At 38.5% G+C, this 17,692-nt stretch overlaps 1 protein-coding gene and 1 long non-coding RNA gene across 6 annotated transcripts in view; one reads left to right on the plus strand and one right to left on the minus strand.

Moving 5' to 3' along the window:
* The window catches only part of LOC118972658 (uncharacterized), a 134,162-nt gene that overhangs the window by 72,206 nt on the left and 44,264 nt on the right, over positions 1–17,692 (plus strand). The gene's annotated exons all lie outside the window — the stretch shown is intronic.
* The window catches only part of UMAD1 (UBAP1-MVB12-associated (UMA) domain containing 1), a 257,771-nt gene that overhangs the window by 26,519 nt on the left and 213,560 nt on the right, over positions 1–17,692 (minus strand). The window contains exons 4-6 of one of the 5 annotated variants that reach the window (XM_073238786.1): positions 10,631–10,845; positions 8,706–8,819; positions 1–4,763 (exon numbers count right to left, since the gene is read on the minus strand). The exon at positions 1–4,763 is cut by the window's left edge and continues 26,519 nt beyond it. In XM_073238786.1, coding sequence (XP_073094887.1) covers positions 8,711–8,819; positions 10,631–10,845 — 324 coding nt within the window. In that variant the 3' untranslated portion in view covers positions 1–4,763; positions 8,706–8,710. Of the gene's footprint in view, positions 4,764–7,855; positions 8,820–8,978; positions 10,846–17,692 lie in introns of those variants that run through there. The other 4 variants (XM_073238787.1, XM_037019863.2, XM_073238790.1 and 1 more) reach the window with 4 other exon arrangements.

A 17,692-nucleotide genomic window follows, 5' to 3' on the forward strand; every position in this document is an offset into this window, starting at 1 on the left:
GCATAACAAAGCAGGCCCGGCCGGTGTGTATAGCATCTGCTATCCCCCTGCACAGCACTAGCAGCAGGCCCTGGGGGCTCCAGCCTGCAGGGTGGTGACAGAGGCTTTTAGCACAGGCTACATGAAAAAAACTGTGCCTCAAGTGTATCTCCAGGAACACTAGAAAAGCTGAATGGAGATAATACACACCCTGGCAGCTGCTTTGCTCCAGGAGGGTCTCACTCCTACAGTCACTCTGGTAGGTGTCCACAGCTAACTGGGGAAACCAGAGTCACTCAAAGTGACCAGGGTAAACCTAAGGCGAGCAGGGATAGTTTGAGCACATAGTCTTTCAATTAGGAAATTAAAAAAACAAAAAACTATTAACCCCTGATACTCATTCAACACAATGTTTTAATCAAGAATAGGAAGGTAATAAAGATTAAGAACTTCCTTTCAAGTTTAGTTCTGGGGACTATTTTTGCTATAAAGTTTGTCTAATGGCAGGCTTTATTACTTCTTGATGTTATAAAGTATTTACAAGTTATTTACACAACAGAAATGTGGAATTCTGTTAACCAATATAAAGGGAATTTTTCTTTTTATAGACTAACTGAAAGTTTTAAGAGATTGGGTACTACTGTTCTCTCCATTTGTTGAAAATAATGTGCATTTGCATCTTTGCGTCTCTGGGGAGGAGTGTACGCATGAAGAGGGGCATTTCAGAGGTTGCAAAAGCTGATGTGGTGACTATACTGGCTAGAAATTCAATTGACTAATCATTATAGTACAGAATCATTCTAATCCATTACAGAAATTAAAAAGGTGAATTCAATCAGTAAACTGGCTACCAAATGAATGAACCAGGCAGAATATTTTAGAACCTGCTTTGATTGAATGGAAAAAATCAACATGATGGTCTTATTTCCTCAGATAATTATTTGTTCTTCCTTACAAGTTAAATGAGATTATTCTTTAAGAATGCATACCACCACCAAAAGAGTTAATGTTTCCAAATCCATCAATAAGGTTAGGTTACATCAAAACGAAATGCCACAGCCCATTAAAACATCAGGCACTCAATGTTTATGGTATATATTTAATTCCACACAAATCTATGATTTTAAAAGAGCCATGTAATTTAATTAGTATTAATCAATGTTGATTTGGAAGAAGGCAGAAGAAAGTTCCCTCTACATGTACATTAAAGAATAACAAAAATAAACCCCCAGATACAATAGATTCATCACTTATACTCCAGAAATTTAATCTAGACTTAACACTGCTTAAAGGTTATAATAAATACAAAATATTGTTATTGTGGTGGTATTGATACAGCTAACCAAATGAAAGGTACATTTCTACTTTTAAAAAATTTAAGAAGCTATATTACTTAGGATACAAGGTAAGTTTGGGAGCATTAAGGAAATGTAGCACATTCTAGGGTGAACATCTAAAAGGTTGCCTAGTCTTCCAATACAGACTCAAGGGCAAATTCTAATGTAGATGGGATAAAACCTCTCCATACATTTCCTTGAATCAATGGTGAATCAATCTTTTGCCTATTCAGCAAATTTACTGAGCACAAACTATGAGTCAGGCATTATGGTAAGCATGGAAGTGTATATTAGGATCCATTTGCAGAGTTATGAAGTAGACAAGTAAACAATTACAACACTGTGGGTCAAGAACCTTGAAAGAGAGCACAGGATAATACAGGAACATGGAAGGACATCCAGTCCAGCTTTGGAGGAAGAAGGGGAGGCTTCCCAGAGGAGGTGATACCTGAAGGAAACCTTGTGAAAGAACTCAGCTATGGATTGGGTCACCTGAGCTCACTGGAATAAAGGTGGCTTCTGTGGTGTGCATAATACTTTCCTTAATGTTTCTTCTTCCATTACAGTGTGTGTTTTGCAAGGACAGGTTCATTTTTTGCCCATTTTATGAGCTCTGTTACACTTTTTTTGGGGTGTTCTATGCAAGTTAACTATTAGTGACTAATGAGAACAATATGAACACATTGTTGCTGCATAGGTGAAATGTGGTGTGATTTTGCACTTAAAAGAGGTATTTAGATGCTCTACTTGAAAATGTTCATGAAAAGCCTCTTCTGTACTAGTCAGACTGCTTTCAGTGAGTCCCATTAGTGGTTTTATATCTGCAGAGCATTGAGGGCTGGGATGACTTTTGAGAGGACTGAAATGGTTTCATAATGTGATCCTAAATTTTATATTCATTATATTCCCTAAAGTATACCTTAATAAATATTTTATGACCAGGAAAACAAACAAAACAGCAAACACAAAAAAAGAAAAAGACAAAGGTAAGAGCATGGCAAAAAGAACAGAATGTAAGGATGTTGAGAGATGTGGCTTTGTGCACTAGGTTAAGAACACAGAGGACAGGAGGAGGAGTATCAGGAGGGGAACCTAGAGAGGAAGGCAGGGGTCCTTATTTGCCTTAAGGCGCTTCAATTCTCCTGAGCTATTGAGGAATTTAATCTGTTTTTAAATAAATTCTTCCTGGCTTTAGTCTAGAGGATGGATGGGAAGGGCTAAACTGGATGCAGGCTGATCATTAAGGAGAACTGATAAAGGCCCAGCCTGAAGTAGCGCAGTAGGTATGGAGAAGAGAGACGCATTTGGGAGACAAGTCTTCAAGATATATAATCCATAGGTTTATTAGCAACTGAGTATGGATGGGAGTAAGCAGGAAGAACGGATAGATGTCTAGATTTCCCGCTTGGGTAATCCAGGGTCTCACATGATAAGGCCGAGACCTTGAAACATGGGATGGGAGGATGGCTGTCAGCAGTATGCCAGCAAAAGAGGTACAGCTTTCTCCTTACATTTAGTACAGTTAAATGTATATTTATATTTAATAAATATGGTACATGTGAGAGGGGTGCTGATTGGAACAGGTCAGGCTTATGTGTCTTTTCCCTTGGGGTGCAGGAGTGATAATAGCATGCTATTTCCCATCAGCACCCGATGTAGTGAGGAAGGAATTCTCCAAAAGAAAAGGGAGGATGAGAAAGAGTGTGGAGCAAATAAAAACAGCTACCATGGTCTGCTAGAGAAGCTGAGAGTAAGAGTCAAGAGGTTGTCATAACAAGTTGTGGATATGGAACTTTTAGAGAGTTCTGGGCTAGAGGTCGATTCGGGTACCAATAGTGGAAGATGGGCATGAATAGGATTGTGCAGGCAAAAGACAGAAAGGGCAAGAGAAAGGAGCCAATGATGGAATTCTGGGGACCACCAACATTTTAGGGGTGGAATTAGGAAAAGAAGTCTCCAAAGGTGGAAGATGAAATAGTCACAGAGATGGAAGGAATACCAGAAAAGCAGTGTCACAGCAATCAAGAGCAAAGGTACTTTCAGGAGAGCGTAACTGATCAACAGTGGTAACTGTCTCATAGAAACAGATGGGGCATTTGGCAGGTGGGAGGTGGCTCTCAGATGAAGCTGTTCAGTGGAGCTTCTGAACAGGGATGGGAAACCACATTACAGAAGGTTGATGAGTGAACAGAAAGTAAGGAAATGGAGACAAAACATAGACGACTCAAGAACCTTGACTCTGAAGAGAACAAAAAAAATATCTTTAGCTGATATTAGAGAAGAAAGACCTAAACATGTTTATATGGCATGGGAAGAGAATTGGTTGAATAGGAAACAGAAGACAGAGATACCAAATTGTACTACAGAGTGGTGCAGTAGTGCTCCTAGAATAATATCTTTTTTCTGAAACAAGGTCATTTAAAATGCCCAAAAGTGCATGGAGGAAAGCATATGAAAAAGGAAAACATTTTTCAAGGACAGGTCAGATAAGATTAACACATTTTGGGACAGGCATAGACGTAAAAATAACCAGAACACTCAAGGGAAACTTGGCAGCTAGATAAAACCTCAAATGAAATGAGTTAATCCACAGCACTAAAATACACTGTATTGTCTAGAACCAGTTCTTATTCATCATGAGGACATACAGGCTCATTTTGGGCAGAGGAAAACACAACCTGAAAAACATGGAGAGTACCTGGAACAGCCAAAAGGCACGATTTGTAGAGGCTCAGTAAACTAAACATCATGATCATTTGGGGAACATACTGGGGCCTGAAAAACTACAGAAGTCTTGAAATTCTATTCCTTTCTTGTGGGAAGTCTCATTTATAGATAATTTAATGATTTACCTCATTGGTTCACTCCTTCATTCAACAATCCTGATTGAGGATTTATTATGTGGAAAGCATAAGTCTGATAGAACATCAACAAGGGAGCATAGATTCTTAAGGGAAATGCGGTGGTGGCTGTCTTTTGAAAAAGCATATGCAATTTGCCTATTGTCTTCATAATAGGCACAAAATCTGTCAAAAATCTTCTTGGCTGGTGGAATATTTAGAGGACACAGTGAAAAAACATTTGTAAGGTACATTAGCTTTAAAATATGGAGAAACATTGGCCTAAGGATTCAAGCATTTCTCCTTAGAAGAGATTGAATAAAAAGAGAAAATCTGAAGATTCCCTCCACTCCATTAAATTCAATTTCTAATTTTACACACAAAGTAGGCAAAACAAGGAGGAAATATATATTTAATTATGGAGATATAGGCATGTGTTTTGTTATGGTGGCATTAACTGTTGGCTTTTTATGTTCTTACTAGTATCATTCTCTTTTCTTAATCATCTTCATTTCTACTGCTGTCCACATCTTTAGGGTTAGGAATCTCAAATACCTACCTGATGTAGAAACTTCTAGATTTGCGTCATAAACAAGAGCTAAGTCTCCTGCAAGGGGAAGAGGACAACTTGGCGTTACTGCTTTAAACTGTGTTAAATGATGGTTACAGCCGGTATAATGTGGGTTAGAAGAACTAGAGACAGTCTGTTTCAGGCTCATAAATACATTTGATAACACAAATTCTCATGAAAACCCATAACAAGGATGAGAGGGAGACTATAGGGAGAGAATGAGTATTTCGGCTTTATCCTAGGCCAACTGCCTCTTTGCTTTTCTTGGTCCATTTATTTTTTTGGTCCTGAGAAGGCCTCATCAAATGACTAAGTTAACAATGCCACACACAGCATGTTAATGTACAGTGTACCCCATAGGTGTAAGAAGTTGACTTTATTTTGCCCTTTTCCTGAACAAAAGCTGCTTCTTAGTTAGCCTCCCAGATGCTCCTTGCTATTATGCATAAATACATTGATTTGGAAGCAAAATAAATTATGTACCTTTTGAAAAACAAAATTAAAAGTAAAAACCATACACATAAACAAATGCACAATGAAACTGACGTTAGCCTGTTCCTTCTTCCATGTATCTCAGAGTTATAGCTAACACCTGTGGCCACACAAGGGGCAGACTTGGCAGCCACAGAACCCAGATGTCAGACGCTGGATTGCACGTCCTTGGCAACAGTCCTAAGCGGGAGGCTGTCTCCTTAACTGACCTCTGAAATGGTCTATTGTCTCACTCCCTTTCTGGTCGGGGTAGGAACTAAAAAGCTGTCTGTGGGGCTGGTTCAGGATTAGTGTACTGACGGGTTGTTCTGGATGCAATTATCCTTTGCTTTACCTTTGATTGTAAGGAATTTATTTCCTTTGTAGGGGTGAAAATTGGGTCTGGGCAAATTCTTGACAAAAAACTATATTCAGGTCTCTTCCAAGGACAAACTAAGATGCTTTCTGCTTTGATTGATTCTTTCTCCAACTGAAATTGGATGAAATCAATTTTATCTTTTAGTACAGAGTGACTTTTGGTTAGACAGAGGTAAAAATAGAGTTTCTTGTGCACCCGCCCCCCTGAAAGAAAACTTTCCTTAAACTGCTTCTTTAAACTACTCCTTAAAGCTTGAAAATGAAATGTTTCTTTCCTTAGAAGCTTACAGAGCCACAGCTCTCTTTTTGCTATTACAAAAAGTCTTATCTATTGTAGAGAAGAGCTGTTTCTTAAGTTATCTTGGTTCTTTAGAGAGGAAAACGATTACATTATAACTTTGCCTCTACACCACTTGCTGAGGAACGGCATTAGGTGTATGAAACAATCATGGAACTGGGGTAGGAGAAGGCCGAGCCTCTAAGAGGGTTCCAAGATAGCCCTACAGGAAGGATCTACTGTGCATTTAGCTACAGTCATGGCAAGTGAAGGAGAAATTCATCTGATATTTATAGGAAGCTGAATTCTGGGGAAATTATAGAGTATCTCTAGTCCACATCAAATGGTAATCATTTATACCATATAAAATGTTCCAAATTTTCTTTAACTTTTTAAAAAATGTAAATATCTCTTGGCCACCACTAATTTAGACTTGGAAAAAAAAGTCTGAGTATCTTTGAATACCAATATAAATAAGTAAATAATAAATAAATGGGAGGGAAGAGATACATTTCTCATGTGGAAGAATTCCAAATAATTTATGTGGCTACTTACCCTTCAAGAAGGTGGAGCTTAATTCCCTACCCTTTGAATGTAGGCTATACTTGTGATTTAATTCCAAAGACTAGAGTATGAAAAGTGGGGATGGAGAGTAACTTACAGTGGAGAACCCTGGTGAATGTTACCTTGGCCAGGTGATAAAGGTTAACATCAGTGGTGATGTCATGTTGATAGCATATACTCTCGATAAGATTACTCACTGGAGGGCACTTTGTCTTTGCAATCCTCCTCCAAAAAACCATAACCCTAAACTAACCATGTGAAAACATTAGACAAACCCCAAATGAGGGACATTTTAGGAAATACATGACCAGTACTCCATAAAACTGTCACGGTCAACAAAAACAAGAAAAGTGAGGAACTGTCACAGCCAAAAGGTGCCTAATGAGACACGATGACCAAATGGGATGCAGGAAGGCAGAAAAGGATGTTAGGGAAAAATGATGAAATCTGAACAGAGTATGGACTTTTGTTAACAGTAATGTCCCCATGTTGGTTCCTCAGTTGCAGCAAATGAACTGTAGCAGTGGAAGATGTTAACAAAAGCAGAGACTGGGTGGGAGGTATAAGAACACTGCACTACTTTCATTCCTTTTCTATAAGTCTAAAAATACTCTAAAATATTTAATGACAGACATATTGATATATTGACTGCAACAGAGTTCCTACACATCAATCAATACATCTTTGTTTCTCTCTTTTTCACTCACACCTATCCACAAAATCATATGGTGTAAAGAGTCCTGACACAGAAGAATCCTTTGTCTTTCAGGCCAATGCAGTGAGAATGGAGTCAGACCTATTCTGAGAATTCTGGATTTCCCAATATTTATGTCATGCCTTTTGTGACATGACACAAATGCTCAAAAGATAATGTCCACAAACCCGTATTTCTCAATGACTTTAAAAGATGTAACACCCTTTAATCACTTATCCATTACACTTACATTTCATGTAAGTATTATTAATGGCATGATTAATAAACCTGTATTAATCTCTCCAAGTAACATATCCTTTGTTAGATTACTGAGGGTAGTGTTCATTTAGTGACCAATTGTTATCTGGAGAGGTAATGGGGTAAGAGTTGATGTCCTGCTGTTTTAGAACATGGATGAGATTATTTCTTTGCTACTCCACATCTATCCTTTACAACTATACAAAATCAGCTTTCTGGGAATTTTAGAAAATATATTTGTCAGGCTGTTTTCAATTTATTATTACTTTGAGAGAGGGGAAAATAGTGGTGGTGTCAATGAATGTTTAAACTATTGTGAGTTTCTAGAATTATTATATTTTTGTTAACATTTAATAGTACAGTTTTAAGTCTAGTTAATCAAAATTTCATTAACCAGAATAATAAATTGGTCAGAATGGCCTGACTCTGTTTTTAGGAAAAGATGCAAATGCCATTAAAGAAAGTCGAAAAAAAAAAACCAACCATGTAACTTGCTGAATATATTGTGGGGTTAAAAATAAGATAGAGTAAAATCACTTGTAGATTCTGTACCTACAGTACTTTATAATGATAACCTTAATTGAGGAAAAGGACCACATGCTTGATAATAAGAGAAAAAGAAGTGTTCCCTGGGGACGTCTTACCTAAGCAATTGCAGAGGAGTCAAGCAATACATTTTAGGAATATTTTTCACAGTGAGGTATTTAATGTGGAAAAAAATTAATGGGACAAGAGGGACCTATAAAATATAGGAAATATTTTATATTAATAAAAAATTTATAATAAAAAACATAAAAGTATTTTATATTATTCTTTAGGCAGTTCAGTTTATATTTTGCATTCCATTAGATTATAATGAGAATGGTAATAGCTCCCTTTGCTGTGTTGAGCTCTATGCTGCCAGGCATTTGACATATACCATCCAAATCCTAACACAACCCTGCAAGGTGCATATATTTAACAAGCAGGGAGCTAAGGACACTGGAAGTTAGGAGACTGACTCAAGATCCTACAGCTTCTAAGTAAAGGGGCTGTTACAAACTCTGGCTGCTTCAAGTGTCTGAATTCTTTTCCACCAGAGCATACAGTTTTGTTATAATTTATATTATGACTATTAACACTATTAAAACAAATGTTTATATCAGTGACTTAAGTCATTTAACCTTTCTAGGTTTCAAGTTTGTCTTGGGTAAAATGGGAGTTTGGTAGCTGATTTCTAAGAATGTTTCTTCCACTTTTAAAATAGTAACATTGACATATATATAGGATATGAACATTAAAATGGCCATCTTCCTAAGGTTTCTGTTAAAACTAGGTCATTAACATTGGCCCTTACCAAATTTAGTGATGATGGAGATCTGTCTGGAGAGAGATGTCGATGTGATTTCTCCCGAATCTCTCCAGTCCTATTAGGCCAGGACTGACGATCTTACCATTTCCAGTGTTACTCCTTAAAAGTTACATATAAGAGGAAATTTCATGTTTTTCTCTGCATTATACAAATTATATAGTTAGATCTTTGCCTCCCAAAGAATTAGTAACTTTCATTCAGATAAGAATATTGCAAAGAAAAGTATTTTTCTGGATTTGAAAATAATCAAAATATCAGTTTATTTTAATTCACATTTATTTAAATATAACAATTTTTGTAGACAAGTGAAAATACTTATAATAAGCATATTTATAACATGGAAAACATAAATATAAGTGAAATGTTTATTTTAAGTAAAATTTAATATATATTAGACAAATTGATGACATGCTTACATTTAGCTTTACGGTACATCAACATGGGTATTGAAAAGGGTGTGTTTTCACAAATGCTGCTATAAAATGTTCACATTTGCATTATTAATAAGTCACATTTTCCAGACTGATGCTTTATGAAAACTATGTAAAGATCTAATTTAACCATTTGCCTTATTTTTCAATAGAAATGTTCACCTTTTAAATTATATGGTATTTCTATCAAGACCATGCTACATTTATTTTAAAAACATGCATAACAGGTTAAAACTTGAATAATTCAGGTAACTTTATGCAGTGTTTAGTTTTACTACAGCACTCTATCTTTGTGAAAATATACTTAAAATTTGGCACAGAATAAATAAATTGTATTGCTCGTAATCAAAACAAATGTGATTTGAGTTTTCCATGGCATAGAAAATACTCTACCACAATTTACCTCTTCCCTTTACAGGCTATTGACCAATGGCAGTTTTCTGTTTTAGCTGAACAAATAATGGATATTCAAGAACTGAAAGTCATAGCTAGGTGTCTGGCCTATTCTCTAACTGGAAATGAGTTATTTCAGTTTTTCTAGCAGTAAAACACTTCCATCTGTATTGTGGCCAACAAATTTCTAAATAAGGGTGTTATCAGCAATAACATGTATCATCATGAGCTGTTTTTCTTTAGGAGGCAGAGAGATTGAAAGGAAATGCGGATCTCTTCATAAACTGGGAACATATGTGGTAAGGGGAGCAAATGCCAACTGAGGCAGAGCACGGAAAGTTCTTGGGAAAGCGGGTGACAGTTCAGTCTGAAGTAGCAATAAGGCAGAAAACAAAGGCAGGAACACAGCCATCACTCAGGATGGAAAGGACTGCCATGGGTTTCAGGAAACTGCAGCTGAGTGTTCAGAAGAGACAGTGTCCGCAGGGGTCACAGGATTTCTGTATACTGCTTTTTTAGGAAGTGTTCTAAGTGTCCACATCAGTGTCTAAATCAGGACTGAAGAAATTAAGCTAACTGGCAATTTTTTTTCCTCTGAGTTCATGCATAAACACTGTGGAAGAAGATAGGGAATAACATTAATTCAAGTCTCCTCCAAACCAGAGAAGAGAATTCACTCACCAGTCTAAGCACAGACCTCAGAGTAATGGTAACTAAGTGCCCTTGTCCTTTCTTACTGTTCTAAGATAAATGTGAGGCGTTGCATTTTGAGAGACCTGTTGAAGGACTCTATTCCTTTCATAAAACCTTGATAGCTCAGTTTTTGTGTTTATTACTTTGGGGAAAGGGAGTAGAACTTGAGTTCCATTTTGTACAAATATACTTTATTCTAAAAAATAGAGCAATGAACGTAATGTTATTTGCTTTCTGATCCTTGCTTTTCTGAGGACCTTTGCACAGTGAAATGGCGAAGAACATCAAACAGGTTAAATAAAATAGGCAAACTTGTTTTAAAGCTGTTAAGGTGCAAACAGACATAAAGATTATGAATCACAGAGCACTGAATTTTCAAGAGTGAAATCATACCAAAACCTTGATAAGTTTTCGCTGACATCATAGGCGAGTAAGTGGTCTGGAAGGTCACTGATGGTGCCCTGCACGGCCAGCACGTGCGGGGCCAAGGTGAAGGGTACGTCACTCAGAAGCTCAGCCATTAAGGAGCTGTTTTCCAGAGTCTGGCCTGCCTTATTTTCCGCCTCGGGGCCTGCTACAGTCACACTGGATGAGCTTTCCTTGCCAGTCTAAAAACACATATACATTTAAGTGATTTAGACCTTATGGACTTTGAGATTTAATAATGATAAATGTGGTATTAGTGTATCAAAATGACAGAAATGTGGACAATATAAATATTCCTAGATTAGAATGCAGCTATTTACTTTGAGAAGTACATCCATCTAAATCTCCACTAGCTTTAAAATGAATCTCAGACCCTCGTACTCAGACTGACCACCAGAGCCCCCTCAAATACAAACTGGCGCTCTAGCTATTTCCCTAACCCAGATAATGTCTGTAAGTCTGTCTCTGCTTTTCCAAATCCAGTGGCTTCTTTCAGGGTCTACAGAATACCCAGCTTCCGTGTGAAAGCTTCTATCAACACAGCCCGGAAGTGACGTGCCCACTTCAGAATGACGACAGGGCGGATGGCCTGGGAGTGTGCTTGGCATTGCCTTTCTGTGTCCTTGCTAGGTGCTCTTTGCTATGCATGTGGTTCATCCCCAACTATACTCTAGGGAACTCAAGGGCAATCAATTTCTGTGTGCTAACTTTGTGTTCTCCACCTTGCATACTTTACTATCCGTACATACAGTTGAGAATTACCTCTAATGTGGACCCTAAGTACTGACTGCTTGACTTCCACTGGAGCTAACATGTTATGTAAGTCATTCAAGTAAGATAAATTAATATATCTTGTTCAATTTCTTTAAAATTGGTTTATCATGCGTACATTAGTTTGCCAAAAGGTGTGCAGTAGGGTGTTTACAGCATCACTCTACACAGGCCCAAAACTGGAAACTACTTAATGATCCATCAATCACAGAATGAATAATAAACTGGACTACATTTATAGCAATGTGAACAAACAGCCTGCCACTACAAGGGGCTTAGGCTCAAACCAGCTTAGTTTAAAAGTGACTCCCCCATCCCCAGCCAGTCCTCCTGGCTCACTGCTCTGCAGCCCCCCCGCCTCCTGCAGTCCCCTGTGCGCACCCATTCTGCCTCCGGCCTTTGCTTTCGTAGCTCTGGAACAAGATATGATTGTGGACTAGGTAGTTCTCCTAGACATGCACCAGGGCTCCTTCCTTCACCTCTTTCCAAGCCTTGGCCCAAATGTTGCCTTCTCAGTGAGGCCTTCCCTGCCCCTCACCCCCTCCTCCCTGTCTCCCTCTCCTACTTTTTTCCTCCTCACAGCTCTTAATGCCTTGTTACGTGTTACATAATTTATTCTGATTATCATCCCTTGGAAGCTTAAGGAGTTTCTGTTCCTCATGTTCACTGCTATATCCCAAATGTCAAATGAGTGTCTACTGCTTAAAAATATATGTGAATGGATGAAAGCAGACAAGATTTTTACCTGCATGGGGCATACATTATAATGGTTACAAATTATAAATGCTAATACATTCCTTTTCTCTAATTCTAGGAGAATGATATTCTGTGTAAGAAAGAACAACTCTGTAAAACATTAAGTGAAAAATACAGAAAAGACTATATCATAATTATACAGCCTGCTAAATTTTAACTAAACACCTGTGAGCAACTAGTACACAGATCAAGAATGTATGAAAATTCATTGACCTGTATGTTTTTGCTATGTGGTCTTTTCTGTTATGTCTGAAACATGTCAATAAACAGAAGCTGAATATAAAAAAACATTCCCCCAGAGGCCCTCGTGCTTTTTGTCACAACGAACTCCCTGTACCCTCAGTCACCATCCTGACTTCTAATAGCATAGATTGGTTTTACCTGTTCTATTTTAAATGAAGGTAATTGTACAGTATGAACTTTGCTTCTGCTTTCTTTCACTCAACTATATATAAGAGATTCATCCATGTTGTTGCGGAAGAGAGATATTCTGACTGACATCTGAAAAGAATCACTTTGGTAGCTGTGCTGCCGGTAGAGAGTGGGGGGTATGGTTCCAGGGAAAGAAGCAGGAAGATCCAGGGAAAGAAGCAGGAAGATCAGCTGTGAAGAAGATATAATTGTGGATAAAGGTTGTGATAATAGAGGTTGAGACAAAACGATTTGATTTTGTGTTGATCTTTAAGGACAGAGCCAATAGGACCTGCTGCCAGAATGCATGTCGGGTGAGAGAGCAGGAGCGGGCTCAGGGCTGGAGCCAGGGCTCCAGGCCTGAGCAACAAGACGGCCTCTCCGTCTGCAGGGACAGGAAGAGAGTGTCAGGGGCGGGGCTTGGGCAGGATGGTCTAGAGCTTAGTTCTGGGTATTCCAGGTGCCCAGCAGAAATCCAAGTGAACCTGTTAGTAGGCAAGGGGTTTGATTAGAGTCTGGAGCTGTGTGAGATCTGGTGAAGAAAGTCTGCTTGGTGTGGGTAGGAAAGAAAATAAAGACAAATATAAAAACAATTTTTAAAACTGATATAGTCTTATTTTAGTTTCAGCATACAACCCAGTGGTCCAACAGTTACCCACATTATTAAATCCTCACCCTCACTAGTACAGCTACTATCTGTCAACATAGATGTTACAGAATCATTGGCTGTATTCTCCATGCTGTACTACCATCCTTGTGACCAGCCTACACTATGATTGAGAATTTTTACGCCCCTTTATCACCCTCCCACCCACCCTATCCCTTCCCCATGGCAACTACTAGTCCCTTCTCAGTGTCTGTGAATCTACTGCTGTTTTGTCCCTTCTGAAGAACAGGCAATTTTGTTAAGACAATTTGCTGAAAATAGGAAAGGAGATATGGGCCAGGACTGGAAAGGGATATGGGGTGAAGAAAGGTGTCTCTTGATTTTTCTTTTTGTTTTTTATGTTGAGAGAAGTAATGGCCATTTATGTGCTAATAAGAAGCAGCTCAGAGGAAGGAAAACTCCATGGAGAAGCTGTAGAGGAGGAACTGCTCTCCTTACAAGGCATCTCCCAACATCTAGAACAGAGGCCCTCAGGAAATATTTGTTTAGTGAGTGACTTTGAACTATTAAAGTTAGCAAACACACCCCTATCCAGAGTTGTCTTATAACGCCATGTGAAGATAAGACACAGAGTACTTTCTCAAGACTGCAACTAGAACAAATGTAATCAATCACACAAAGCTTATTAGAAAGGTCACGTAGGCAGTGGACAGGGCCTGCCTCCTGAAACTGGACTGGGACGTAGTAATAATACTAAGCGTCCCTGGGTCAGCTTCGCTAAAGGGTGTAAGCATATGCTGGTTCCTGCGTGGCTGTGTCTACACCAGGGCTTTGGTTATCATGGAGCAGCACAGCAGAGGGTGTATGAGCACAGATTCTAGAGCCAGCTGACTGGGTGCAAACCTGAGGTCTCCTCCTCATTAATACGCATGTAGCCTTGGGCAGGTTATTTAACTTCCCTTTGCCTCAGCTGCTTTAGCTGTGTGATGAGATTAATAATAGTGCCTATTTTATAAGATCCTTATGAGGATTAAATGAAGTAATGTTCATAAGTAGAATAATGTTTAGCACACATTAAAATAAGTGCATAAATAAAAACTTTGGGACTATCCCACTTGGCTGGAGATAAGGGCTAGGATCCATCCATCTATTTTGGTGTCGACATTCATTGGTGGTTCAAATCACCTGACCTTCCCCTCTCTTCTGGTATTTTGCCTTCTCTTAATCTCACATGCAAAAGTTCCCTAGATCTGTTAATTTAATGCCATACTTTGTATAAAGCTCCATCTAAACTGTATAAGTGTATTCACTATACCTCTGTGGGGTGTGTACTATTATTAGTTCCATGTTAAAAACAGGAGGACACAAGGCACACAGAGGTTAAGGAAGTGTCCCAGGTTACACAGCTAGTCTGTGGCAAAACTGAAAGGCAAACCCACTGATCTTTAATGCTTATGTTCTAAGATCCTGCACACTTCATATATGCTTTGGATAGACCAGCTGACTGAATAAAATAAGCCTTCAAAATTTAGGGGACAGTACTAGAAAATATGGAAGTTCCTAACACAGCATATTTTGGCTTAATTTAGAAGGAAAAAAATACAAATTTATTACCTTTAAGAAGAAAGAAATGAGGAAATCATTAGGGTGATAGATCTTAGACTAAAGAAGGGTGGAAAAGCAGCTGTAATTTAAGAGAAATTTATCCCAGGAGATGAATCTACCAGAAGTCTGGATAAACCACAGGGAAAACCACCATGGATAGTGGAAACAAGACTGCCTATGAATTGATCACTATTGAAATCACTGGAGAAATAGGAAGGTACAAGGGAATGCACTACAGTATTCTTTCTATCTTTGTGTATGTTTGAAAATTTTCTATAATAAAAAGGCCCCCCCCCCAAAAAAAAGGTTCCAAAAATTAACTTAAAAAATGTCATGCACAAAGTGTTCCACCAAATGCCTCTTAGGAGGATCTTAGCTGTGCTGTCTGTATTACTCCAGCATCTCTCTCTTAACAGTTGGCTAGGGTGCAATGTTACGGTCTCCAAGGAGGCTGCCTGCCCTCTTGGCAGCAGCGGGAGTGCCATGATGCAGCTGCTGTTGGCATGCTGAGAGCTGGAAGGGGAGAAATTATAAGGCAAAACGAGTAAGTCACAAAGAAAATGTGAGTCAAAACTCAAGGCCCCCCACACCCCCACTCAGTAACCCTCCTCACTAAGTCTCTAGCTTGGCAGCCAGTGGAAGCGGAGGTGGGGGCAGAGGGCTGAAACAGGTGCATGAGTTCCCCTGCAGCCCTCTCTCTTAGACACAGTCTTTCAATTTCTCCATTTGCATAATAAAATGGGTCTTTAAAGAGAAGAATGAGTATGTTAACCACAATGGAGGAAGAAAAAAATCAATTAACCTTGTGATTAATAGCCAACTTTTAAAAAATTACTTCAAATATTATGTTCATAAAGCATATTCATTATTTTGTGATTAATCCTGTTCACAGAAATGCTGCTAGGATAATGTTCTTGGGTATAAATTCCTTTATATAATCCAGCTTTAATCCTTGTTTTTCACATTAGCATTTGCCCTTACATGGTTTAAATATGTATACCATGGCAGAATGGGCTTATTTTGTTTTTCACTCTAAGGAAGAAAATTAATTTCCTTATATGTATCATTACAACAAACAAAGTTTACAGTTTTCTTGTTCATCAGTTAACCTGTTAAAAAAGGACTGGCCAACATCCTGCCTAAAGCAAACCTGCCTAAAGTAATCTACAGATTCAATGCAATCCCTATCAAAATACCAACAGCATTCTTCAATGAACTAGAGCAAATAGTTCTAAAATTCATATGGGACCACAAAAGACCCCAAATAGCCAAAGCAATCCTGAGAAGGAAGAATAAAGCAGGGGGGATTATACTCCCAGACTTCAAGCTCTACTACAAAGCCACAGTATCAAGACAATTTGGTACTGGCACAAGAACAGAGACATAGATCAATGGAACAGAATAGAGAGCCCAGATGTAAACCCAAGTATATATATTCAATTAATATATAATAAAGGAGCCATGGATTTACAATGGGTAAATGAAAGCCTCTTCAACAACCCATGTTGGCAAAACTGGACAGCTACATGTGAGATAATGAAACTGGATTATTGTCTAACTCCATACACAAAAGTAAACTCAAAATGGATCAAAGACCTGAATGTAAGTCATTAAACTATAAAACTCTTAGAAGAAAACATAGGCAAAGATCTCTTGAATATAAACATGAGCAACTTTTTCCTGAACACATCTCCTTGGGCAAGGGAAACAAAAGCAAAAATGAACAAACGGGACTATATCAAACTAAAAAAGCACAAAGGACACCATAAGTAGAACAAAAAGCCATGCTACAGTATGGGAGAATATATTCATAAATGACATATCTGACAAGGGGTTAACATCTAAAATATGTAAAGAACTCACGTGCCTCAACACCCAAAAAGCAAATAACCCAATTAAAAAATGGGCAGAGGATATGAACAGACACTTCTCCAAAGAAGAAATTCAGATGGCCAACAGGCACATGAAAAGATGCTTCTCACTGCTAATTATCGGGGAAATGCAAATTAAAACCACAATGAGATATCACCTCACACCAGTTACAATGGCCAACACCCAAAAGACAAGGAACAACAAATGCTGGTGAGGATGTGGAGAAAGGGGAACCCTCCTACACTGCTGGAGGGAATATAAACTAGTTCAACCAGTGTGGAAAGCAGTATTGAGGTTCCTCAGAAAACTAAAAATAGAAATACTATTTGATCCGGGAATTCCACTCCTAGGAATTTACCCAAAGGAAAGAAGATCTCAGGTTAAAAAAGACATATGCACTCCTATGTTTATCGCAGCACTATTTACAATAGCCAAGATCCAGAGGCAACCTAAGTGTCCATTAGTAGATAAATGGATAAAGCAGATGTGGTACATATACACAGTAGAATTTTCTAGCCATAAGAAGAAAACAAATCCTACCATTTGCAACACCATGGATGGAGCTGGAGGATATTCTGCTCAGTGAAATAAGCCAGGTGGAGAAAGACAAGTACCAAATGATTTTCCACATTTGTGGAGTATAACAACAAAGCAAAACTGAAGGAACAAAACAGCAGCAGACTCAGAAACTCCAAGAAGAGACTAGTGGTTACCAAAGGGGAGGGGTGGGGGAAGGCAGGTGAGGAGGGAGAAGGGGATTGAGGGGTATTATGGTTGGTACACATGGTAGGAGGGATCACGGGGAAAACAGTGTAGCACAGAGAAGACAAGTAGTGACCCTGTGGCATCTTACTATGCTGATGGACAGTGACTTCAATGGGGTTTAGGGGGGAATTGATAATATGGGTGAATGTAGTAACCACAATGTTTTTCATGTGAAACCTTCGTAAGAGTGTATTATCAATGATACCTTAATAAAAAAAATGGATTGGCCAAGTTTATCTTGT

This window comes from Manis javanica, chromosome 6, assembly GCF_040802235.1.
Source record: "Manis javanica isolate MJ-LG chromosome 6, MJ_LKY, whole genome shotgun sequence".
Classification (NCBI taxonomy): Eukaryota; Metazoa; Chordata; class Mammalia; order Pholidota; family Manidae; genus Manis; species Manis javanica.